At 40.3% G+C, this 26,149-nt stretch overlaps 2 protein-coding genes across 2 annotated transcripts; both read right to left on the bottom strand.

Annotated features, from left to right (window-relative positions):
- Positions 1 to 93: 93 nt before the first annotated feature.
- On the bottom strand, positions 94 to 12,987 carry LOC129845859 (zinc finger protein 436-like). Its single transcript, XM_055913785.1, has 2 exons — positions 12,453 to 12,987; positions 94 to 2,413 (listed from the first exon to the last, which is right to left on the bottom strand). Exons 1-2 carry the CDS (start codon positions 12,751 to 12,753, stop codon positions 1,176 to 1,178), a joined length of 1,539 nt encoding a protein of 512 aa, XP_055769760.1. The 5' UTR covers positions 12,754 to 12,987; the 3' UTR covers positions 94 to 1,175.
- Positions 12,988 to 16,146: 3,159 nt separating this feature from the next.
- On the bottom strand, positions 16,147 to 23,413 carry LOC129845869 (zinc finger protein 239-like). Its single transcript, XM_055913792.1, has 2 exons — positions 22,867 to 23,413; positions 16,147 to 19,069 (listed from the first exon to the last, which is right to left on the bottom strand). The coding sequence occupies exons 1-2, from the start codon at positions 23,147 to 23,149 to the stop codon at positions 18,468 to 18,470; spliced, it is 885 nt and encodes a 294-aa protein (XP_055769767.1). The 5' UTR covers positions 23,150 to 23,413; the 3' UTR covers positions 16,147 to 18,467.
- Positions 23,414 to 26,149: the final 2,736 nt, after the last annotated feature.

Here is a 26,149-nt window from a genome sequence, read left to right as displayed (position 1 = left end):
AACGAGGTGACACCAATCAGTGCGTCCTACGTGCTAACGAGCTAGACGTGCTAAAGTCCAACCTCAAAAAATAAAGGAGAGCCGCACACTAGCTCAGATGAAAAAATATTTAATTTACCAACGTTTCGACAGGCAAGCTGTCTTCATCAAGGTACAATCACAGACACTGCGGGTTGACTCGTTTATATATAGCGTCAAGACACACAGGTGTCTGTAATCATGGCCAAGAGTGGCCTAATATCATTGGTTAATTTCTCAAATATTAAAATGGCAGCATTTTTCTTTCTATAGAATCCTTAAACTCACTAGATTCTAGAACTCTACTTTTTATTTAACAACGACGGCCTAGGAACAGTGGGCCAATGTCAAAACACAGTTATGTGTCTAAATCAATAACCAATATGCAGAAACAGTTTGTGATATATTGAAAACCTAAACATAAAATGTACGATATACACAAACTGCCACAATAATCACATTACTTGTATTTTTTAAACAAGCTCCTTATTAACTGCACAAGCACCAAAAACGCTGTTGTTTTGACAAGTAGCAATAAATCACTGATATCAATTAGGGGGGAAATCAGGTTGTATGTGCTGTTGAAACTAACACAACAAAAAAACACATGGAAATGGGAGATATATTTTACCTCACTGATTAGTGGACAACCTGCAGAAGACAGTCAGCTACATTCTGGAGTGAAGCATTTAAATTTAGGGGTCCCTAAAGAAAGGAACACAACACTTATTTGTCATCACTCATCGATATCATGTTGAAATTAATTGTGTGACAGGAGGGAGATGAGGTTGCACGTCCTGTTAAAACTAGCAGCTCAAAAACCACACAGAATCTGGGAGTAATGTGTACATCACTGGTTAGAGGACAACTTGTGGTAAACAATTAGCTACATTTTGAAGTGTTGCATTTTGATTCAAGTGGGTCACCAACGTGGTAAGTGTAACACAGCTCTTTTTGTGGTATTCACTTTTTGTTAAATCACATAAATAGTACTCTTCCATTTCAGAGCCTGGATTTTCCCCCTGAGGCTAATATCCATATCATGTTGAAATCAATAGAACAGGGGACAAACGTTTAGGGTTCTACATTGTGACATCATTAAAATACTCCTACTACAATGTTAAAACATTCTACATTGTGACATCATTTTATTGATATCATGAAACAACTCCTTCATGTATTTTCTGATGTTTGATCAGACACCTTTTATTAGAGTATCTCTTGTCACATTGATTACAGCTATAAGATTTCTCTCCTGTGTGTGTTCTCTGGTGAACTTTTAGATTGCCAGATTGAACAAAACTCTTCCCACATTGATCACAGCTATAACGTTTCTCTCCTGTGTGTGTTATCTGGTGTGAAGTCAGCTGGCCAGATGTAGCAAAACTCTTCCCACATTGATCACAGCTATATGGTTTCTCTCCCGTGTGTGTTCTCCGGTGTGATATCATGCCGCTTAGCTGAGTAAAACTCTTCCCACATTGATCACAGCTAAACGGTTTCTCTCCTGTGTGTGTTCTCTGGTGTCTAGTCAGAATGCTGGATGTATTAAAACTCTTCCCACATTGAGTACAGCTATAAAGTTTCTCTCCTGTGTGTGTTCTCTGGTGTGACATCAGGCTGCTTAGGCTAATAAAACTCTTCTCACATTCATGACAGCTATATGGTTTATCTCTTGTGTGTGTTCTCTGGTGTGATGTCAGGCTGCTTAGGTGAGTAAAACTCTTCCAACATTCATTACAGCTATACGGTTTCTCTCCTGAGTGTGTTCTCTGGTGTGATATCAGGTTGCTTAGCTGAGTAAAACTCTTACCGCATTGAGTACAGCTAAAAGGTTTCTCTCCTGTGTGTGTTCTCTGGTGCCTCTTCAGATAGCTAGATGTAAAAAAACTCTTCCCACACTGAGTACAACTATACGATTTCTCTCCTGTGTGTGTTCTTTGGTGTACAATAAGATGGCTAGATGTATAAAAACTCTTCCCACATTCATCACAGCTATACGGTTTCTCTCGTTTCTCTCCTGTGTGTGTTCTCTGGTGTGATATCAGGGTGCTTAGCCGAGTAAAACTCTTCCCACATATACCACAGCTACAAATGTAAGATGTCTTTCCTGTGTGTGTTCTCTGGTGTGATATCAGGCTGGTTGAATGGGTAAAACTCTTCCCACATTGAGTACAGCTATAAGGTTTCTCCACTGTGTGGATTCTCTGATGAATTTTAATGCCTGCTGAGGAGGTGAATCTCTTCCCACCGTCAGAGCAGTGAGGTTTCTTCCCTGTGGATCTCTGCAGGTGTTTCTTGAGGTGTTCTGATGTGGAGAGACTCTTCTCTGCCTTGTCAGCATCATGAGGTTGTTGAGGCTCCCCAGAGGACCCACGGTAGTCCCGTCTCTCTCCTGTGTGAACAACAAAGTCAGACAGATGGTTAAAGGCCCACAACAGCGGAAATCCACTGTAAAAAGTGATGCCAACAGCGTAGCCATGAAGTTGTACAACAATTGACGTCTGTAATGAATGTAATGATTTGACATTTGTCTTAAAAGGAGCAAGAATAGTCATATTTTGTCTTGTTTTCACATTAGTAGTAACATCTAAGATTGTAGACTAGAAATAAGTTATTCATGTTGTTGAAACTCTAAGCAGTGTGCCAGACGACTTTTGGTCTCCAATATAGGCTCCTTTCTGTGTTTAATACAATTGCGGCACGAGGGCGATGCAAATGCAATTTGGTTGTAGAAACTCCTCCCTTCTAATGAGGAAACCACTAGTTATGGATGTAGTATATCTGGTAATGAGGAAACCACTAGTTATGGATGTAGTATATCTGGTAATGAGGAAACCACTAGTAATGGATGTAGTATATCTGCTTATGAGGAAACCACTAGTTATGGATGTAGTATATCTGGTAATGAGGAAACCACTAGTTATGGATGTAGTATATCTGGTAATGAGGAAACCACTAGTTATGGATGTAGTATATCTGGTAATGAGAAAACCACTAGTTATGGATGTAGTATATCTGGTAATGAGGAAACCACTAGTTATGGATGTAGTATATCTGGTAATGAGGAAACCGCTAGTTATGGATGTAGTATATCTGGTAATGAGGAAACCACTAGTTATGGATGTGGTATATCTGGTAATGAGGAAACCACTAGTTATGGATGTAGTATATCTGGTAATGAGGAAACCACTAGTTATGGATGTAGTATATCTGGTAATGAGGAAACCACTAGTTATGGATGTAGTGTATCTGGTAATGAGGAAACCACTAGTTATGGATGTAGTATATCTAGTAATGAGGAAACCACTAGTTATGGATGTAGTATATCTGGTAATGAGGAAACCACTAGTTATGGATGTAGTATATCTAGTAATGAGGAAACCACTAGTTATGGATGTAGTGTATCTGGTAATGAGGAAACCACTAGTTATGGATGTAGTATATCTGCCTGGAGCAAAAATGGTGAGCAAAGATTTTAGTTTTTCACAATGTATTCTGAATGTGAATGGGGAAAAACTCATGGGAGTAGCCTCCATTTCCAGGTTGCTTATGAGTACATTTCACACTACTTTGGATTATAATTGTAAGGCTCGTTTGAATGTCCTGCTTAATATAATGTTTGTGTCATCATCGCAAATCAACCGCTTTGTATTTAAAATACACTTCAACCAGTAAAATGCTCTTTGGCTAGCTTTTCCATCAACCTGACAATGAGGGTTTGTACACTGTTTGCCAAATTGGCCCATAACTTCACCTAACAACAAATATACCTGTAATGAACGAAGAAGAACGTTGGTTGTTATTGCATGACATACATAGTGTACTCTAGGACCCATAACAACAACATAGACCTACTGTAGGACCCATAACATTACCTAACAATAACATAGACCTAATGTAAGACCCATAACTTCCCCTAACAACAACATAGACCTACTGTAGGACCCATAACTTCACCTAACAACAAATAAAAGGAAAATAGCTCTGTGTGTTGTACAATAGCCTATCCATCAAGGAACAGTTCTCTACACATTATGAGCTAAGTATCTCTGTGTCCAAACAGACTAAAGATACCCTACTGTAAATCAAGCAGACAATAACACATTATAAACATCAATTTGTTAGGGATGTTGGATCCAACATGGAGCACGGCATAACTGTCTTTACCAGAGTAATAGTTATATAGTTATAAGTATAGTTATAACTGTAGTATCCTGTATAACTGTAGTATCCTGTATAACTGTAGTATCCTGTATAATTGTAGTATCCTGTATAACTGTAGTATCCTGTATAACTATGTATAGTTATAGCTGTAGTATCCTGTATAACTATGTATAGTTATAACTGTAGTATCCTGTATAACTGTAGTATCCTGTATAACTGTAGTATCCTGTATAACTGTAGTGTCCTGTATAACTGTAGTATCCTGTATAACTGTAGTATCCTGTATAACTGTGTATAGTTATAACTGTAGTATCCTGTATAACTTTAGTATCCTGTATAACTATGTATAGTTATAACTGTAGTATCCTGTATAACTATGTATAGTTATAACTGTAGTATCCTGTATAACTGTAGTATCCTGTATAACTATGTATAGTTATAACTGTAGTATCCTGTATAACTGTAGTATCCAGTATAACTGTAGTATCCTGTATAACTGTAGTATCCTGTATAACTGTAGTATCCTGTATAACTGTAGTATCCTGTATAACTATGTATAGTTATAACTGTAGTATCCTGTATAACTATGTATAGTTATAACTGTAGTATCCTGTATAACTGTAGTATCCTGTATAACTGTAGTATCCTGTATAACTGTAGTATCCTGTATAACTGTAGTATCCTGTATAACTGTAGTATCCTGTATAACTATGTATAGTTATAACTGTAGTATCCTGTATAACTGTAGTATCCTGTATACCTGTAGTATCCTGTATAACTGTAGTATCCTGTATAACTGTAGTATCCTGTATAACTATGTATAGTTATAACTGTAGTATCCTGTATAACTGTAGTATCCTGTATAACTGTAGTATCCTGTATAACTGTAGTATCCTGTATAACTATGTATAGTTATAACTGTAGTATCCTGTATAACTGTAGTATCCTGTATAACTGTAGTATCCTGTATAACTGTAGTATCCTGTATAACTATGTATAGTTATAACTGTAGTATCCTGTATAACTGTAGTATCCTGTATAACTATGTATAGTTATAACTGTAGTATCCTGTATAACTGTAGTATCCTGTATAACTGTAGTATCCTGTATAACTGTAGTATCCTGTATAACTGTAGTATCCTGTATAACTATGTATAGTTATAACTGTAGTATCCTGTATAACTGTAGTATCCTGTATAACTGTAGTATCCTGTATAACTGTAGTATCCTGTATAACTGTAGTATCCAGTATAACTGTAGTATCCTGTATAACTATGTATAGTTATAACTGTAGTATCCTGTATAACTATGTATAGTTATAACTGTAGTATCCTGTATAACTGTAGTATCCTGTATAACTATGTATAGTTATAACTGTACTATCCCGTATAACTGTAGTATCCTGTATAACTATGTATATTTATAACTGTAGTATCCTGTATAACTATGTATATTTATAACTCTAGTATCCTGTATAACTGTAGTATCCTGTATAACTATGTATAGTTATAACTGTAGTATCCTGTATAACTATGTATAGTTATAACTGTAGTATCCAGTATAACTGTAGTATCCTGTATAACTATGTATAGTTATAACTGTAGTATCCTGTATAACTGTAGTATCCTGTATAACTATGTATAGTTATAACTGTAGTATCCTGTATAACTATGTATAGTTATAACTGTAGTATCCTGTATAACTGTAGTATTCTGTTTAACTATGTATAGTTATAACTGTAGTATCCTGTATAACTGTAGTATCCAGTATAACTGTAGTATCCAGTATAACTGTAGTATCCTGTATAACTGTAGTATCCTGTATAACTGTAGTATCCTGTATAACTATGTATAGTTATAACTGTAGTATCCTGTATAACTATGTATAGTTATAACTGTAGTATCCTGTATAACTGTAGTATCCAGTATAACTGTAGTATCCAGTATAACTGTAGTATCCTGTATAACGATGTAGTTATAACTGTAGTATCCAGTATAGTCTGGGAGGAGGTGAAACCACTCAGGCTTATTTGATGTGATCTAATGTTTTGATCATCTAGTTTTCCTTAGTTTTCCTTTTCCAGTCAAAGGGGGTCCGGTCATTCCTTTGTTTATATACTGTCTCATTGACAAAAATATTTTGGATTATTTGTTTACATCATTCCTTTGTCTCGACATATACAGTAAACGTGCCGAGGTTCTAATGTTGCCAAGGAGACACATTTTATTATTTATTTACAGTTTGGAGGGTTGGGGGTCTGACATTCAGGCGACACATTTGATTATTTATTTACAGTTTGGAGGGTTGGGGGTCTGACATCAAGGCGACACATTTTATTATTTATTTACAGTTTGGAGGGTTGGGGGTCTGACATCCAGGAGACACATTTTATTATTTATTTACAGTTTGGAGGGTTGGGAGTCTGACATCCAGGATTCACATTTGATTATTTATTTACAGTTTGGAGGGTTGGGGGTCTGACATCAAGGCGACACATTTTATTGTTTATTTACAGTTTGGAGGGTTGGGGGTCTGACATCCAGGAGACACATTTTATTATTTATTTACAGTTTGGAGGGTTGGGGGTCTGACATCCAGGAGACACATTTTATTATTTATTTACAGTTTGGAGGGTTGGGGGTCTGACATTCAGGAGACACATTTTATTATTTATTTACAGTTTGGAGGGTTGGGGGTCTGACATCCAGGAGACACATTTTATTATTTATTTACAGTTTGGAGGGTTGGGGGTCTGACATCCAGGAGACACATTTTATTATTTATTTACAGTTTGGAGGGTTGGGGGTCTGACATCCAGGAGACACATTTTATCATTTATTTACAGTTTGGAAGGTTGGGGGTCTGACATCCAGGAGACACATTTTATTATTTATTTACAGTTTGGAGGGTTGGGGGTCTGACATTCAGGATACACATTGTATTATTTATTTACAGTTTGGAGGGTTGGGGGTCTGACATCCAGGAGACACATTTTATTATTTATTTACAGTTTGGAGGGTTGGGGGTCTGACATCCAGGAGACACATTTTATTATTTATTTACAGTTTGGAGGGTTGGGGGTCTGACATCCAGGAGACACATTTTATTATTTATTTACAGTTTGGAGGGTTGGGGGTCTGACATTCAGGAGACACATTTTATTATTTATTTACAGTTTGGAGGGTTGGGGGTCTGACATCCAGGAGACACATTTTATTATTTATTTACAGTTTGGAGGGTTGGGGGTCTGACATCCAGGAGACACATTTTATTATTTATTTACAGTTTGGAGGGTTGGGGGTCTGACATCCAGGATACACATTTTATTATTTATTTACAGTTTGGAGGGTTGGGGGTCTGACATCCAGGATACACATTTTATTATTTATTTACAGTTTGGAGGGTTGGGGGTCTGACATCCAGGATACACATTTTATTATTTATTTACAGTTTGGAGGGTTTGGGGTCTGACATCCAGGCGACACATTTTAGTTCTAATGGTGCCGTTCTGTTATTCTTTTCAGCTTCTTTTTCCAGCATCTTACATTACTCTGAGACTAGTTATCCTGGGATCTTACATCACTCTGAGACGAGTTATCCTGGGATCTTACATTACTCTGAGACTAGTTATCCTGGGATCTTACATCACTCTGAGACTAGTTATCCTGGGTTCTTACATTACTCTTGAGACTAGTTATCCTGGGATCTAACATTACTCTGAGACTAGTTATCCTGGGATCTTACATTACTCTGAGACTAGTTATCCTGGGATCTTACATTACTCTGAGACGAGTTATCCTGGGATCTAACATTACCCTGAGACTAGTTATCCTGGGATCTTACATTACTCTGAGACTAGTTATCCTGGGATCTTACATTACTCTGAGACTAGTTATCCTGGGATCTTACATTACTCTGAGACTAGTTATCCTGGGATCTTACATTACTCTGAGACTAGTTATCCTGGGATCTTACATTACTCTGAGACGAGTTATCCTGGGATCTTACATTACTCTGAGACTAGTTATCCTGGGATCTTACATGACTCTGTGACTAGTTATCCTGGGATCTTACATTACTCTGAGACTAGTTATCCTGGGATCTTACATTACTCTGAGACTAGTTATCCTGGGATCTTACATTACTCTGAGACTAGTTATCCTGGGATCTAACATTACTCTGAGACTAGTTATCCTGGGATCTTACATTACTCTAAGACTAGTTATGCTGGGATCTTACATTACTCTGAGACTAGTTATCCTGGGATCTAACATTACTCTGATGCTAGTTATCCTGGCATCTTACTTTACTCTGAGACTAGTTATCCTGGGATCTTACATGACTCTGAGACTAGTTATCCTGGGATCTTACATTACTCTGAGACTAGTTATCCTGGGATCTTACATTACTCTGAGACTAGTTATCCTGGGTTCTTACATTACTCTGAGACTAGTTATCCTGGGATCTTACATTACTCTGAGACTAGTTATCCTGGGGAATAGTTTCAATATATTTGCAAAAAATCTAAACCTGTTTTTGCTTTGGCATAATGGGGTATTGTGATACATTTTAGAAGAAAACACACAGACTAAGGAGACCAGGGATGGTAGGGCCACAGACTAAGGAGACCAGGGATGGTAGTGGAGCACAGACTAAGGAGACCAGGGATGGTAGTGGAGCACAGACTAAGGAGACCAGGGATGGTAGTGGAGCACAGACTAAGGAGACCAGGGATGGTAGTGGAGCACAGACTAAGGAGACCAGGGATGGTAGTGGAGCACAGACTAAGGAGACCAGGGATGGTAGGGGCACAGACTAAGGAGACCAGGGATGGTAGTGGAGCACAGACTAAGGAGACCAGGGATGGTAGGGGCACAGACTAAGGAGACCAGGGATGGTAGTGGAGCACAGACTAAGGAGACCAGGGATGGTAGTGGAGCACAGACTAAGGAGACCAGGGATGGTAGTGGAGCACAGACTAAGGAGACCAGGGATGGTAGTGGAGCACAGACTAAGGAGACCAGGGATGGTAGGGGCACAGACTAAGGAGACCAGGGATGGTAGTGGAGCACAGACTAAGGAGACCAGGGATGGTAGTGGAGCACAGACTAAGGAGACTAGGGATGGTAGTGGAGCACAGACTAAGGAGACCAGGGATGGTAGTGGAGCACAAACTAAGGAGACCAGGGATGGTAGTGGAGCACAGACTAAGGAGACCAGGGATGGTAGGGGCACAGACTAAGGAGACCAGGGATGGTAGTGGAGCACAGACTAAGGAGACCAGGGATGGTAGTGGAGCACAGACTAAGGAGACCAGGGATGGTAGGGGCACAGACTAAGGAGACCAGGGATGCTAGTGGAGCACAGACTAAGGAGACCAGGGATGATAGTGGAGCACAGACTAAGGAGACCAGGGATGGTAGTGGAGCACAGACTAAGGAGACCAGGGATGGTAGGGGCACAGACTAAGGAGACCAGGGATGGTAGTGGAGCACAGACTAAGGAGACCAGGGATGGTAGTGGAGCCCAGACTAAGGAGACCAGGGATGGTAGTGGAGCACAGACTAAGGAGACCAGGGATGGTAGTGGAGCACAGACTAAGGAGACCAGGGATGGTAGTGCAGCACAGAGTAAGGAGACCAGGGATGGAGGGGCACAGACTAAGGAGACCAGGGATGGTAGTGGAGCACAGACTAAGGAGACCAGGGATGGTAGTGCAGCACAGACTAAGGAGACCAGGGATGGAGGGGCACAGACTAAGGAGACCAGGGATGGTAGTGGAGCACAGACTAAGGAGACCAGGGATGGTAGTGGAGCACAGACTAAGGAGAGCAGGGATGGTGTTTGACATGAGTTCTTTTCCCTAAAGGAACACACCGGTCCTTCCTCCTCTATGAATGTTCCTAGGCCGTCATTGTCTGAAATATATATATATTTATTTTTTAATGTAAAAACCCAAAAGGTTGTGAATATTAGCAGTACAGTAGTAATGGACGACAAGGGTCCCCCTCTCCTTTCTGTCTCTCCAAAAACACTTGACACAACCGTGGGACCTTTTTATTCCAGATTTAAGTAGATAGATAGTAGCTGTCTATTAAAAAATATATACTGGTTGTTGGATTCCTAATGTCTACTCAAAAGGTAGGAAGAAGTTTGGTCCTAATTGGATGTTGGACACTATATTTATAGAATAGTATGTGAATCCTTATAAATCAAAAGGGCTAATCAATTAGCTTCATTTCCTCAGAGATCAGTTGCTGAAATGACATGGAATGCCTCAGCTGTTTTTCCTACGTCTGTAGCAGCAGTTGGAATTTACAGTTATCCATCCCTGTGATTGGGTAGGGTAACTCCTACTCTTACAGGTTAGTAAAGAGGTCAGGTAATATGGGAGTTGGACTGTGCCTAAGAACAGCCCTTAGCCGTGGTATATTGGCCATATACCACAAACCCCCGGGGTGCCTTATTGCTTTTATAAACAGGTTACCAAGGTAATTAGAGCAGTAAAAATAAATGTTTTGACATACCTGTGGTATACGGGCCTAATTGCTTAAATAAACGATATATACTCCCCTACGTATTTACTCAGACAGGGAAGATAACAGTTTTATGTGACTCTATACTCCAGAATTTTAGATATGAGATCAAATGCTTCATATGAGACAGCACAGAACGTCACCTTTTATTTGAGGGTATTTTCAGGGTATCTGTTCTACCATTTAGAAATAAAATGACTTCATGTATCTAGTCTCTCACATTTGAATGCGTCATAAGTATTTGGCCAAAATTCACTTCTATGTGTATTGAAGTAGTCATAAGTGTAGTATTTGGTCTCACATTCCTACAACATAATAACTACCTCGAGCTTGTGACTCTACAAACATGTTGGATGCATTTGCAGTTTGTTTTGGTTGCGTTTCAGATGATGTTGTACCCAACAGAAATGAACGGTAAATAATGTATCGTGTCATACGAGTCACAAGAATAGAATATGTTTCTGAACACTTGTATATTAATGTGGATGCTAACACGATTAGGGATAATCATGAATGGATCATGGATAATAATGAGTGAGAAAGGTAGAGCCATACCCCTCATACCTCTAAAAAATGTGAACCTCCCCTGTTATTGGTCATTAAACGCTTCAGTGTCCTAATAAAAAGATAGGGGAGTGTAGCCGAGGGGAGAGGAGAAGGCGGAAACTTTTCAGTTCTTCGGCGTACACATCACAGACAAACTGAAATGGTCAGACAGTGTAGTGAAGAAGGTGCAACAGCGTCTCTTCAACCTCAGGAGGCCGAAGAAATAAAATGGCATTTCATTAACATCTGCTTACCATGTGTATGTGACCAATAACACTTGATTTGGTACTTAAACGTTGTATATCTCCACTGTCCTCATGAACAGATAGGGGAGAGTAGCGGAGGGCTTGAAGGAATGGAACAACTCTAATTCAGTCTCCACTGTCCTAATGAACAGATAGGGGAGAGTAGCGGAGGGCTTGAAGGAATGGAACAACTCTAATTCAGTCTCCACTGTCCTAATGAACAGATAGGGGAGAGTAGCGGAGGGCTTGAAGGAATGGAACAACTCTAATTCAGTCTCCACTGTCCTAATGAACAGACAGGGGAGAGTAGCGGAGGGTTTGAAGGAATGGAACAACTCTAATTCAGTCTCCACTGTCCTAATGAACAGACAGGGGAGAGTAGCGGAGGGCTTGAAGGAATGGAACAACTCTAATTCAGTCTCCACTGTCCTAATGAACAGATAGGGGAGAGTAGCGGAGGGCTTGAAGGAATGGAACAACTCTAATTCAGTCTCCACTGTCCTAATGAACAGATAGGGGAGAGTAGCTTGAAGGAATGGAACAACTCTAATTCATAGTCTCCACTGTCCTAATGAACAGATAGGGGAGAGTAGCGGAGGGCTTGAAGGAATGGAACAACTCTAATTCAGTCTCCACTGTCCTAATGAACAGACAGGGGAGAGTAGCTGAGGGCTTGAAGGAATGGAACAACTCTAATTCATAGACAGAGCTGTGGATGCAAGGACCGACCATGAGATCAAAATGATCGTTTTAAATACGTTTTGAGTCAAATACAGTGTTTGTTTACATTTGCATTGTTTACACACAACGGAGGTTTACGAGCTTATATTTGGGGTTCTGGTGAGGAGCACATTTCAGTGCAATGCCCCTTTGGCTTTAAAACCACACATTAGTTCAACAACTGCAGAGTTTCTGGCTGTGTTTTCAAGACAGTACTCACTGGTGTTAATCAGATCTTCAGTCTCCTCTTCCTCTCCCTCTTCGTCTCTCCAAACGTCTTCCTCCTCCTCTTTTATTGAGATAGCCTCCTCTTCCACTCCAAAAGGTTCTTCCTCTTCTTTAAACGTGATACTGATAGCCTCCTCTTCCTCCTCTTTCATTCTGAAAGCTTCTTCCTCTCCTTTTACGGAAACATCCTCCTCTTCCCCCTCTTCTTTCACGACAACGTTCAGCCACAGACCCTCTTTCTCCGTCCAGCAGACCTCTTCTTTAGCAGGAGGAGAGTAGCTTGGAGAGCTCATGGTGGGCTAGCTAGCATTGACGATTAGCTTAGGTTCAGTATAATCAACAAATGTGTAAATTGAGCAAACAAGTTACGCTTAAGTTAAATAGTAGATACGTAAAGAGGATTGTGTTAAAAACACCGAGATCAATATTGGTCCAAAAAGCTTCAATGTTTTCGGTTGTTTGTTGGCTACCAGGCTACGGAGGTGGTTGAATGAGTCAGCATCCGTGTTGTTGAAACAGCTTCCGGTGTCGTGTGGTCCACTAGATATGACGTCACCATCTGAAGACGCATATCGCCGTCAGCTGACTGGAATGATTAAAGCAGTTTAAAAAAATATTCACTACATTGTTTATTAATTTAAAGATGAGCAAATATGTTTTGTCTGACTTCTTACAGCCAATACTTTCGTCTATGCAGACCTGTAGCTACATGTGAATATGTACATTATGAATATATAATGGTAGAATAGTTCTGTGTCGCACAGTTGGTAAAGCATGGCGCACGCAACGCCAGGGTTGTTGGTTTGATATGAGTCTGCTTAATTAATAACATTTTAATAAATTAATACCTAGTTAAGGATTTAACTACAATCCTGACAATATAATGTCAGTTGTCAGTTGTGGCTGCTTTGCCTGATGTATTGTTGTCTCTACCTTCTTCCTCTTTGTGCTGTTGTCTGTGGCCAATAATGTTTGTACAATGCTTTGTGCTGCTACCATGTTGTCATGTTGTGTTGCTACTATGTTGTTGTCATGTTGTGCCTCTACCATGTTGTTGTCATGTTGTTGTCATGTTGTGCTGCTACCATGTTGTTGTCATGTTGTGCTGCTACCATGTTGTTGTCATGTTGTTGTCATGTTGTGCTGCTACCATGTTGTTGTCATGTTGTGTTGTTGTCATGTTGTGCTGCTACCATGTTGTTGTCATGTTGTGTTGTTGTCATGTTGTGCTGCTACCATGTTGTTGTCATGTTGTGCTGCTACCATGTTGTTGTCATGTTGTTGTCATGTTGTGCTGCTACCATGTTGTTGTCATGTTGTGCTGCTACCATGTTGTTGTCATGTTGTGCTGCTACCATGCTGTTGTCATGTTGTTGTCATGTTGTGCTGCTACCATGTTGTTGTCATGTTGTTGTCATGTTGTGCTGCTACCATGTTGTTGTCATGTTGTTGTCATGTTGTGCTGCTACCATGTTGTTGTCATGTTGTGCTGCTACCATGTTGTTGTCATGTTGTGCTGCTACCATGCTGTTGTCATGTTGTTGTCATGTTGTGCTGCTACCATGTTGTCATGTTGTTGTCATGTTGTGCTGCTACCATGTTGTTGTCATGTTGTGCTGCTACCATGTTGCTGTCATGTTGTTGTCATGTTGTGTTGCTACCATGTTGTTGCCATGTTGTGCTGCTACCATGTTGTTGTCATGTTGTTGTCATGTTGTGCTGCTACCATGTTGTTGTCATGTTGTGCTGCTACCATGTTGTTGTCATGTTGTGCTGCTACCATGTTGTTGTCATGTTGTGCTGTTGTCATGTTGTGTTGTTGTCATGTTGTGCTGTTGTCATGTTGTGTTGTTGTCATGTTGTGCTGTTGTCATGTTGTGCTGCTACCATGTTGTCATGTTGTGTTGCTACCATGTTGTTGTCATGTTGTGCTGCTACCATGTTGTTGCCATGTTGTGCTGCTACCATGTTGTTGTTATGTTGTGCTGCTACCATGTTGTTGTCATGTTGTTGTCATGTTGTGCTGCTACCATGTTGTTGTCATGTTGTTGTCATGTTGTGCTGCTACCATGTTGTTGTCATGTTGTGCTGCTACCATGTTGTTGTCATGTTGTTGTCATGTTGTGCTGCTACCATGTTGTTGTCATGTTGTGCTGCTACCATGTTGTTGTCATGTTGTGCTGCTACCATGTTATTGTCATGTTGTGCTGCTGCCATGTTGTTGTCATGTTGTGTTGCTACCATGTTGTTGTCATGTTGTTGTCATGTTGTGTTGCTACCATGTTGTTGTCATGTTGTTGTCATGTTGTTGTCATGTTGTGCTGCTACCATGTTGTTGTCATGTTGTTGTCATGTTGTGCTGCTACCATGTTGTTGTCATGTTGTTGTCATGTTGTGCTGCTACCATGTTGTTGTCATGTTGTTGTCATGTTGTGCTGCTACCATGTTGTCATGTTGTGTTGCTACCATGTTGTTGTCATGTTGTTGTCATGTTGTGCTGCTACCATGTTGTTGTCATGTTGTTGTCATGTTGTGCTGCTACCATGTTGTTACCATGTTGTTGTCATGTTGTTGTCATGTTGTGCTGCTACCATGTTGTTGTCATGTTGTGTTGCTCATTAAAAATATATTTTATATATTAAACACCATCATGTTGGATATAAAACACCATCATGTTGGATATAAAACACCATCATGTTGGACATTAAACACCATCATGTTGGATATTAAACACCATCATGTTGGATATAAAACACCATCATGTTGGATATAAAACACCAGCATGTTGGATATAAAATACCATCATGTTGGATATTAAACACCATCATGTTGGATATTAAACACCATCATGTTGGATATTAAACACCATCATGTTGGATATTAAACACCATCATGTTGGATATTAAACACCATCATGTTGGATATAAAACACCATCATGTTGGATATAAAACACCATCATGTTGGATATAAAACACCATCATGGTGGATATAAAACACCATCATGTTGGATATAAAACACCATCATGTTGGATATTAAACACCATCATGTTGGATATTAAACACCATCATGTTGGATATTAAACACCATCATGTTGGATTTTTAAACCCCATCATGTTGGATATTAAACACCATCATGTTGGATATAAAACACCATCATGTTGGATATAAAACACCATCATGTTGGATATTAAACACCATCATGTTGGATATAAAACACCATCATGTTGGATATAAAACACCATCATGTTGGATATTAAACACCATCATGTTGGATATAAAACACCATCATGTTGGATATTAAACACCATCATGTTGGATATTAAACACCATCATGTTGGATATTAAACACCATCATGTTGGATATTAAACACCATCATGTTGGATATTAAACACCATCATGTTGGATATAAAACACCATCATGTTGGATATAAAACACCATCATGTTGGATATTAAACACCATCATGTTGGATATAAAACACACCATCATGTTGGATATAAAACACACCATCATGTTGGATATTAAACACCATCATGTTGGATATAAAACCCCATCATGTTGGATATTAAACACGATCATGTTGGATATTAAACACCATCATGTTGGATATTAAACACCATCATGTTGGATATTAAACACCATCATGTTGGACATTAAAAACACCAGCATTATTCCCATGCATAATAGAGTGTGTTTTTTAACCTTTATTTAACTAGGCAAGTCAGTTAAGAATAAATTCTTATTTACAATGAAGGCCCACCAGAAGGCAAAAGCCCTCCTGCGGGGACGGGGACTAGGATTAAAAATGAATACAAATATAGGATAAAACACACATCACGACAAGAGAGACACCACACTACATAAAGAGACCTAAGACAACAACATAGCAAGGCAGCAACACATGACAACACAACATGGCAGCAGCACAACATGGCAGCAGCACAAAACATGGTACAAACATTATTGGGCCGAGACAACAGCACAAAGGTAGAGACAGCAATACATCACACGAAGCAGCCTCAACTGTCAGTAAGAGTGTCCATGATTGAGTCTTTGAATGAAGATATAAAACTGTCCAGTTTTACTGTTTTCTGCAGCTCGTTCCAGTTGCTAGACATTGAATTGACGTCTGTGTCTCTGTTGAAGGTTGTAGGTCTTCCAGCAGGACAACAACCCTGAACTCAAATCAAATCTGGAGTGTTCTGTTCTGGAGTCTTCTGTTCTGGAGTGTTCTGTTCTGGAGTGTTCTGTTCTGGAGTGTTCTGTTCTGGAGTGTTCTATTTTGGAGTGGCCAGCGAAGAGTCCTGGAGCCTCATGTATCAATATTGTGTAGAAACTATTATATATATTATATATATATATATATTCCAAATACTACTTTCGAATGGAATTTAGAATGTTTGTAGGCATAGAAAAGGTGTGATTTGTCAAACAACCCTACGAGTGTCACAGCACACTGGTAGGAGATAACCATTAATAAAATACAAATTGTTCTGAGCGTCAGTGCTGGTGCACCACCTTGGCTATTTGCATTTCGAAATGCCCCTAATTAACCATATATGGTCAAAATCATCCCTTTGATAAAGCCCACGGGGAAAATATACAACACCGTACCATGAAATATGACACAATCAACAACAAAAAAAGCGATGAAAAAATAAAACTTTTCAGAGACTGAAATAGAGGTGCTCGTGTCAAAGTTTGATTACAACTTGAGTACAGCTTTAATTTGTCTCCGTTGTGGCTTAAGAACACAGAGAGATTAACCAATAAGAACACAGAGAGATTAACCAATAAGAACACAGAGAGATTAACCAATAAGAACACAGAGAGATTAACCAATAAAAACACAGAGAGATTAACCAGTAAGAACACAGAGAGATTAACCAATAAGAACACAGAGAGATTAACCAATAAGAACACAGAGAGATTAACCAATAAGAACACAGAGAGATTAACCAATAAGAACACAGAGAGATTAACCAGTAAGAACACAGAGAGATTAACCAATAAGAACACAGAGAGATTAACCCATTAGAACACAGAGAGATTAACCAATAAGAACACAGAGAGATTAACCAATAAGAACACAGAGAGATTAACCAGTAAGAACACAGAGAGATTAACCAATAAGAACACAGAGAGATTAACCAGTAAGAACACAGAGAGAGGACTATTATAACTCAAGTTGCTTTAGCAAGAAGGTAAATATACGTTGAATGAGTAGACAACACTCCCCAATAAGCCATCCACCCTCAACAGCTTCCTCCTGTAAGGGTATAGACAACACACTGCTGTTCTGCAGAACTGAATGAGTCGTGAGTCATGGCCACACATTCAGCAGCATCTTCTGCTCATATTTGGGAACCCATTGATGACATCATGTCAAAGAAACCCCTCTTTGACTTCAACCTGTTGTGTGATGGCGTCTATGGCAGTGTGGCAAAATGTTCCAACAGAGCAGATCAGACATCTCTCCTTCCATTTCAAAATGTATTATCTCTTAGTCTTTTAACAGTATTTACAGAATGGATTACCTTTCACACGTGCCTCTAATGTAACAAATTACTGGACTTTATACAGATTGTAATCGTTAGAAATGCAGTGATGCGGTCAAATTATGTATAGCCTGTCAAGATATGGAAATACAATGAAAACTAAAAATATTTTCCTTATTACTCTCACAATGTCAGACAGACGTTCTGGATCATACAAGACAAGGCTCCTGTTTCTATGAGCTGTTCTAGAAGGCTACTTACTTATATAATAATTTACATTTTGCAAATAATATAGTGAACAACATCATAGGGTTGACATTTTGCATCCAATCAATCGAGGCTAATAAGAAGAAAAAAAATACATATTTTAAAATATTTTATCTGATTTTAGACATGATCAGGTCTCCAGATAAAAAAAAAAAAAAAAAAAAAGTAAAGGTGTTTTTTTAATGATTTCATATAAACAATACGATTTCATTTGGCATGAACAAAAACACTAATTCTCAGTCAAAAACATAAGTCAGAACACAGCCTCTCTATTCTCTCATGTGATTTCAGGTCCTCTGACTGGGAAAATGTCTTCTCACAATGAGAGCAGTGGTATGTCTTCTCCTCCTGTGTATGTATCCTCTGATGTGATTTCAGGTTCCCCAACTGAGTAAAACTCTTTCCACAGTGGGAGCATTGGTAGGGCTTTTCTCCTGTGTGTGTCCTCTCATGCTTTGTCAGGCCTTCTAACCACCTAAAACTCTTTCCACAGTGGGAACAGTGGTAGGACTTTTCTTCTGTGTGTATTCTCTCATGTGACTTCAGGCTTCCTAACCAGGTAAAAGTAATTCCACAGTGGGAGCAGCGGTAAGGCTTCTCTCCAGAGTGTATTCTCTTATGTATTTTCAGGCTCCCTAACTGACTAAAACTCCTTCCACACTGGGAACATTGGAAAGGCTTTTCTCCTGTGTGTGTCCTCTCATGCTCTTTTAGGTTTCGTAACTTAGTAAAACTCTTTCCGCAGTGGGAGCAGTGATATCCTTTGGCTGGTTTGGGCATCTCTGGGTCTGGTTCCCCTGAAGGACTCTTCCTGCTGTCAGAGGGAGAGTCTGGTCTTTCTCCTGCCAAAGACAAACATATTATTTAGTTAAACAGAGGCCTGAATGAAACCTCCACATGATAAAACTGTCTTCCTATGAGGTTTAATCTAGACTAGATCCCCCCCCCCCCCCCCCTACATTCCTCAATAACACAAGGTCAGTTTTCACAACATTACACCATTAAACGTAAACTTGGTGAGATAAAAAAAAAAAAAATGATGTAGAGCTCCAAATCTAATCTTGTTCTCATGGGTGTCATGTTTAGGTCGAAAAGTGTACTAAATGGTCATAAAATTTACATTTCGACCTCCAAGTTGAACCACAAAGATGGTTGGAGGTCCACACATCAGAGAATGTTGAACTTGAATGGGAATATCAGCTGTTTTAAATTATACTGTCAATCCTCCATAAGAAACCTGTTGGAAATCATAAAAATTAAACAGAATAGAGAGGGACCATTCAAGTTGACATTCAACGGTTGGACGGACCGGCGGCCATCTTTGTGGTAGTAATTAGAAGTTAAAATGTAAATTTCATTACAATTTCAATGATGTTGTCACGACTTCTACCGAAGGTAACTCCTCTCCCTGTTCGGGCGGCGCTCTGCGGTCGGCGTCGCCGGTTTACTAGCCGCCACCGATCCCTTTTTCCTTTTCTGGTTGTTTTGTCTGTGATCCTTTTCACACCTGGTTTCATTTGCGTTTATTTCTGTGTGTATATAGGGCACCTGTTGCCTGCCTTAGTTCGTGCGGGATTAAGCTTGTGTGTATTTGCGCTCGATTATATGTGATGTTTGTTGTTTTCACTATTACGCACGTGTATGTAAAGTGTCGGAACTGTGTTTGTTCCTCCGTGCGTTTGAGTTTCTGAATATCGAGAGCGTAGTTTTTTTGGATTTTCGTCTGTGCCATTTTTGTATTGGTGGACTATATGATTAAACACGCTTCTCAGATATCCCTGCTCTCCTGCGCCTGACTCCTACACCTCTCACCGAGACGCACCTTATCACAGATGTACTGCAGTGGTCTGAAGCAGAGGTGCAAAGTACTTAAGTAAAGATACTTTAAAGTACTACCTAAGTACTTTTCCTTGACATCCAAAAGTACTCGTTACATTTTTAATGCTTAGCAGGACAGCAAAATGGTCAAATTCACACACTTTTCAAGAGAACATCCCTGATCATCCTTACTGTCCTGGAGTGGCCTAGCCAGTCTCCAGACCTGAACCCAATATGAAATCTTTGGAGGGAGCTGAAAGTCCGTATTGCCCAGCGACAGCCCCAAAACCTGAAGGATCTGGAGAAGGTCTGTATGGAGGAGGAGTGGGCCAAAATCCCTGCTGCAGTGTGTGCAAACCTGGACAAGAACTACAGGAAACGTATGATCTCTGTAATTGCAAACAAAGGTTTCTGTACCAAATATTAAGTTCTGCTTTTATGATGTATCAAATACTTATGTCATGCAATAAAATGCAAATTAATTACTTAAAAATCATACAATGTGATTTTCTGGATTTTTGTAAGTAGGAAAACCTGCAAAATCGTCAGTGTATCAAATACTTCTTCTCCCCACTGTATAGTGTTTTTTGATAAACCGTTTTTTACAAATCCGTCAAGACACCAACTTAGACTTTACAGTGAAATTCTTTACTTACAAGCCCTTAACCAACAGTGCAGTTCAAGAAGAAGAAAACATTTACCAAGTAGACTAAAATAAAAAGTAATAATAAAAAGTAACACAATGAGAATAATGAGGCTATATACAGGGGGCACCGGTACCGAGTCAGTGTGGAGGTTATATACAGGGGGCACCGGTACCGAGTCAGTGTGGAGGCTATATACAGGGGGCACCGGTACCGAGTCAGTGTGGAGGTTATATACAGGGGGCACCGGTACCGAGTCAGTGTGGAGGCTATATACAGGGGGCACCGGTACCGAGTCAGTGTGGAGGTTATATACAGGGGGCACCGGTACTGAGTCAGTGTGGAGGTTATATACAGGGGGCACCGGTACCGAGTCAGTGTGGAGGCTATATACAGAGGGCACCGGTACAGAGTCAGTGTGGAGGCAATATACAGGGGGCACCGGTACTGAGTCAGTGTGGGGGTTATATACAGGGGGCACCGGTACCGAGTCAGTGTGGAGGCTATATACAGGGGGCACCGGTACCGAGTCAGTGTGGAGGTTATATACAGGGGGCACCGGTACCGAGTCAGTGTGGAGGCTATATACAGGGGGCACCGGTACCGAGTCAGTGTGGAGGTTATATACAGGGGGCACCGGTACTGAGTCAGTGTGGAGGTTATATACAGGGGGCACCGGTACCGAGTCAGTGTGGAGGCTATATACAGGGGGCACCGGTACCGCGTCAGTGTGGAGGCTATATACAGGGGGCACCGGTACTGAGTCAGTGTGGAGGTTATATACAGGGGGCACCGGTACCGAGTCAGTGTGGAGGCTATATACAGAGGGCACCGGTACAGAGTCAGTGTGGAGGCTATATACAGGGGGCACCGGTACTGAGTCAGTGGGGAGGCTATATACAGGGGGCACTGGTACCGAGTCAGTGTGGAGGCTATATACAGGGGGCACCGGTACTGAGTCAGTGTGGAGGCTATATACAGGGGGCACCGGTACCGAGTCAGTGTGGAGGTTACATACAGGTGGCACCGGTACCGAGTCAGTGTGGAGGTTACATACAGGTGGCACCGGTACAGAGTCAGTGTGGAGGTTATATACAGGGGGCACCGGTACTGAGTCAGTGTGGAGGTGATATACAGGGGGCACCAGTACCGAGTCAGTGTGGAGGCTATATACATGGGGCACCGGTACCGAGTCAGTGTGTAGTCAGTGTGGAGGATATATACAGGGGGCACGGGTACTGAGTCAGTGTGGAGGCTATATACAGGGGGCACCGGTACTGAGTCAGTGTGGAGGCTATATACAGGGGGCACCGGTACCGAGTCAGTGTGGAGGCTATATACAGGGGGCACCGGTACCGAGTCAGTGTGTAGTCAGTGTGGAGGTTATATACAGGGGGCACCGGTACCGAGTCAGTGTGGAGGCTATATACAGGGGCACCGGTACCGAGTCAGTGTGGAGGTTATATACAGGGGGCACCGGTACCGAGTCACTACCCTCTGTAGCGCCTTACGGTCAGATGCCGAGCAGTTGCCATACCAGGTGGTGATGCAACCGGTCAATATTTGACTATTTTACCTGCCAGAGCCAGTCTACCTCTGAAAATAACATACACTCATTGGACCTTGAGGAGTAACGGGGGCAGCAATCAGCAGTAGAAACAATAACAAAGCGTACTCCCTGCCTGTTTCGGTAAAAAGCTGAGGGATGGGGCTGGAGAAATGCAACCATCCAGGATATCAACATTATAGTTTTAACCATGTTTTGAGGATATACCGTGTTTGTTTATATTTACTGACAAACATTGGAGTAAAAAAAAGCTCATATTTTGGGTTCTGATGGGGTACAACAGTTGAACTAAGCTCATGAGGCATTTGTTATATTCTTCAAGAATCAATGGGTACATATCATTAATGTATAAGCCCCAAAATGTATGTAACAACTGCTGATTGCCCCTTTAAGACTACATTTTGGGCTAATCTAATAGGAGATATTGAGGACTACAGTATTTCAGGCATTGTCATTGGATGCATTTGATCAATTGTTAACGTTTTGTTGATGGTCCACTCTTGATGTTCTACACGTTACAGTGTAGCTCCAGCCATTCCTACAGAACAACATTAAAGTGTAGAACCCCTTTACTACATATTGGTTCAACGACTGCAGAGACGGTACTTACTGGTGTTAAACGGATCTCCAACCTCTTCTTTCACACCAAAAACGACATCCTCCTCTTTCTCATCTTCCTGCTCTTTAACTCTGAACGCGTCTTCCTCTTCTTTCACTGAAACGTCTTTCTCTTCTTCTTTCACTGTAACAGCCTCACCCTCTACTTCTTGTTTTACTGTGACATCCTCCTCTTCCTCCTCCTCTTTCACGACAACGTTCAGCCACAGACCTCCTTTCTCCGTCCAGCAGACCTCCTCTTCTTTAACAAGAGGGGAGTAGTTTAGGGAGCTCATGTTCGGGGATGTTAGCTAGCTAGCTATCATTAGCGACTAGCCTAGTGCTAACTTAACCAGCCAGCTACTATAGCTGACTAATAACAAATAACGTAATATTAAATTAAATAGGTTAACAAGTAGATACGACAGAAGTGTGGCTAAAACACAGTAGCTAATATACACCGAAAGCGTCTAAATAGCTTGAATCTTTCGGGAATGTTGGCTAGCAAGCTACCGAGGTGGTTGACGAGCTGTTTATGAAGAACCGTCCACTAGATTATACGTCACGCTGGCAGCGTCGCCTGAAAGACCCACATCGCCGTCTGCTGACTGGAGGGGAAACGCAGTTGAGGATCATATTTTATTTTCAGACAAAGATTATTTTAAATGGATTTAATTAAATAATACCATTATATTGAGACATACAAAGACGGGAATGTGTTGATTGATTAGTGCGGATAAAAAATGTTTACTACTGCAGATTTAAGGCAGTTTCATTAAGTTATACTACATCTAAATTAGCAACTAGCTACTGTAGGTCCATACTGCTGCTACATGGTGTAACAATACATTATGTAGATGTATATAATGAAGAGACTAGGTCTATACTGCTCCTACGTGGTGTAACAATACATCATGTAGATGTATATAATGAACAGACTAGGTCTATACTGCTCCTACATGGTGTAACAATACATCATGTAGATGTATATAATGAACAGACTAGGTCTATACTGCTCCTACATGGTGTAACAATACATCATGTAGATGTATATAATGAACAGACTAGGTCTATACTGCTCCTACATGGTGTAACAATACATCATGTAGATGTATATAATGAACAGACTAGGTCTATACTGCTGCTACATTTTTGTATTATTATGTGTTATTTATTTCTCGTTTATTTAACCAGGTCATTCAGTTGAGAACAAGTTCTCATTTACAATTGGCCATGGTGGCAAAGTAAATACAATATAGCAAGTAAAACACTGGAATGGTAGATTTGCAGTGGAAGAATGTGCAAAGTAGAGATAGAAATAATGGGGTGCAAAGGCGCTAAATAAATAAATACAGTAGGGAAAGAGGTAGTTGTTTGGGCTAAATTATAGATGGGCTATGTACAGGTGCAGTAATCTGTGAGCTGCTCTGACGGCTGGTGCTTAAAGCTAGTGAGGGAGATAAGTGTTTCCAGTTTCAGAGATTTTTGTCGCTCGTTCGTATTAATGCAGATATTATGGACATTTTATTTAAAACATGTAATTAAACTATAATTGTAGCTCCTTTAATTTAGATCCAAAATGTATTTGCTATAATGTGTGCTATTGCCCGGCTATTAAAAGGGACAGGTGACTATTTGAGACTCAGCCTCAGAAATGTTTTGGTCACATGGAGTCAAGTGGTCACTAGATGTCTACGGTGCCAAAGAGAATTATAGTTGGGAGTGTTGAGTGTGTTGATATAACGGTAATAATGTAAAAATTCCACTTTTAACAACCATCAGAATTGGTCAAAAAAAGGTTATGCCTGATCTAAGGTACTAGATCACAGTGTTAGAGGTGTCACTATAGACCCAAGTGGCACAGCGATCTAAGGTACTGCATCGCAGTGTTAGAGGTGTCACTATAGACCCGAGTGGTGCAGCGGTCTAAGGTACTGCATGGCAGTGCTAGAGGCGTCACTAGAGGCGTCACCCGGGTTCGATCCCGGGCTGTACCACAACCTGCCGTGATCGGGAGTTCCATAGGGCGGCACACAATTGGCCAAGCGTCGCCCGGTGTTTCCTCCTACACATTGGTGCAGCTGGCTTCCGGGTTAAGCGGGCGGGTGTTAAGAAGCGCGGTTTGACGGGTCATGTTTCAGAGGACGCATGACTCGACCTTCGCCTCCTGAGCCCATTGGGGAATTGCAGCGATGAGACAAGATCCACATTGGGGAGAAAAAACGGGGATAAAATTATTATTATTATTTTTTTAAATGACAACAAACAAAGGTTGCATCCCAACGTGGCAATAAACAGTAGGCAAAGTGACCGTGTCACAATGAACTCAAACGTTTTACCATTGGAACACTTGATGTAATGATGTAATAATGGACAGAATGAACTCAAACGTTTTACCATTGGAACACTTGATGTAATGATGTAATAATGGACAGAATGAACTCAAACGTTTTACCATTGGAACACTTGATGTAATGATGTAATAATGGACAAAATGAACTCAAACGTTTTACCATTGGAACACTTGATGTAATAATGGACAAAATGAACTCAAACGTTTTACCATTTTACCCTCCATTTGCAACAACGTCACTGAGCACCATCACTGTCTTTCCTTCGTGGATCTCCTGCATGTTAACATATCTGGCATTACTCATCTCATATGTATATACTGTATTCTATCCTATTCTACTGTATCTTAGTCTATGTATTACTCATCTCATATGTATATACTGTATTCTATCCTATTCTACTGTATCTTAGTCTATGTATTACTCATCTCATATGTATATACTGTATTCTATCCTATTCTACTGTATCTTAGTCTATGTATTACTCATCTCATATGTATATACTGTATTCTATCCTATTCTACTGTATCTTAGTCTATGCATTACTCATCTCATATGTATATACTGTATTCTATCCTATTCTACTGTATCTTAGTCTATGCCCCTCTGACATCACTCGTCCATATTTTTATATATTCTTATTCCTTTACTTAGATTTGTGTGTATTAGGTATTTGTTGTGAGCTAGGAACACAAGCATTGAGTTAGATATTACTGCACTGTTGGAGCTAGAAACACAAGCATTAATTTAGATATTACTGCACTGTTGGAGCTAGGAACACAAACATTTAGTTAGATATTACTGCACTGTCAGAACTAGAAACACAAGTATTTGGTTAGATATTACTGCACTGTTGGAGCTATGAACACAAACATTTAGTTAGATATAACTGTTGGAAACACCCCATCTCTTTACATTGCTTATTTATATTCAGTCTGACTGCAT

Source organism: Salvelinus fontinalis, unplaced genomic scaffold (assembly GCF_029448725.1).
Source record: "Salvelinus fontinalis isolate EN_2023a unplaced genomic scaffold, ASM2944872v1 scaffold_0393, whole genome shotgun sequence".
In the NCBI taxonomy this organism is placed as follows: domain Eukaryota; kingdom Metazoa; phylum Chordata; class Actinopteri; order Salmoniformes; family Salmonidae; genus Salvelinus; species Salvelinus fontinalis.
Note: the sequence above shows the minus strand (reverse complement) of the source record. Positions and strands in the feature narration are given on the sequence as shown.

Coding starts and splice junctions, on each gene's coding strand:
- LOC129845859 (XM_055913785.1), bottom strand. CDS start 12,753: ATGAGCTCTCCAAGCTACTCTCCTCCTGCTAAAGAAGAGGTCTGCTGG. Junction 2,414..12,452: donor TGAAGATCTGATTAACACCA/GTGAGTACTGTC, acceptor TTGTTCACACAG/GAGAGAGACGGGACTACCGT.
- LOC129845869 (XM_055913792.1), bottom strand. CDS start 23,149: ATGAGCTCCCTAAACTACTCCCCTCTTGTTAAAGAAGAGGAGGTCTGC. Junction 19,070..22,866: donor TGGAGATCCGTTTAACACCA/GTAAGTACCGTC, acceptor TGTCTTTGGCAG/GAGAAAGACCAGACTCTCCC.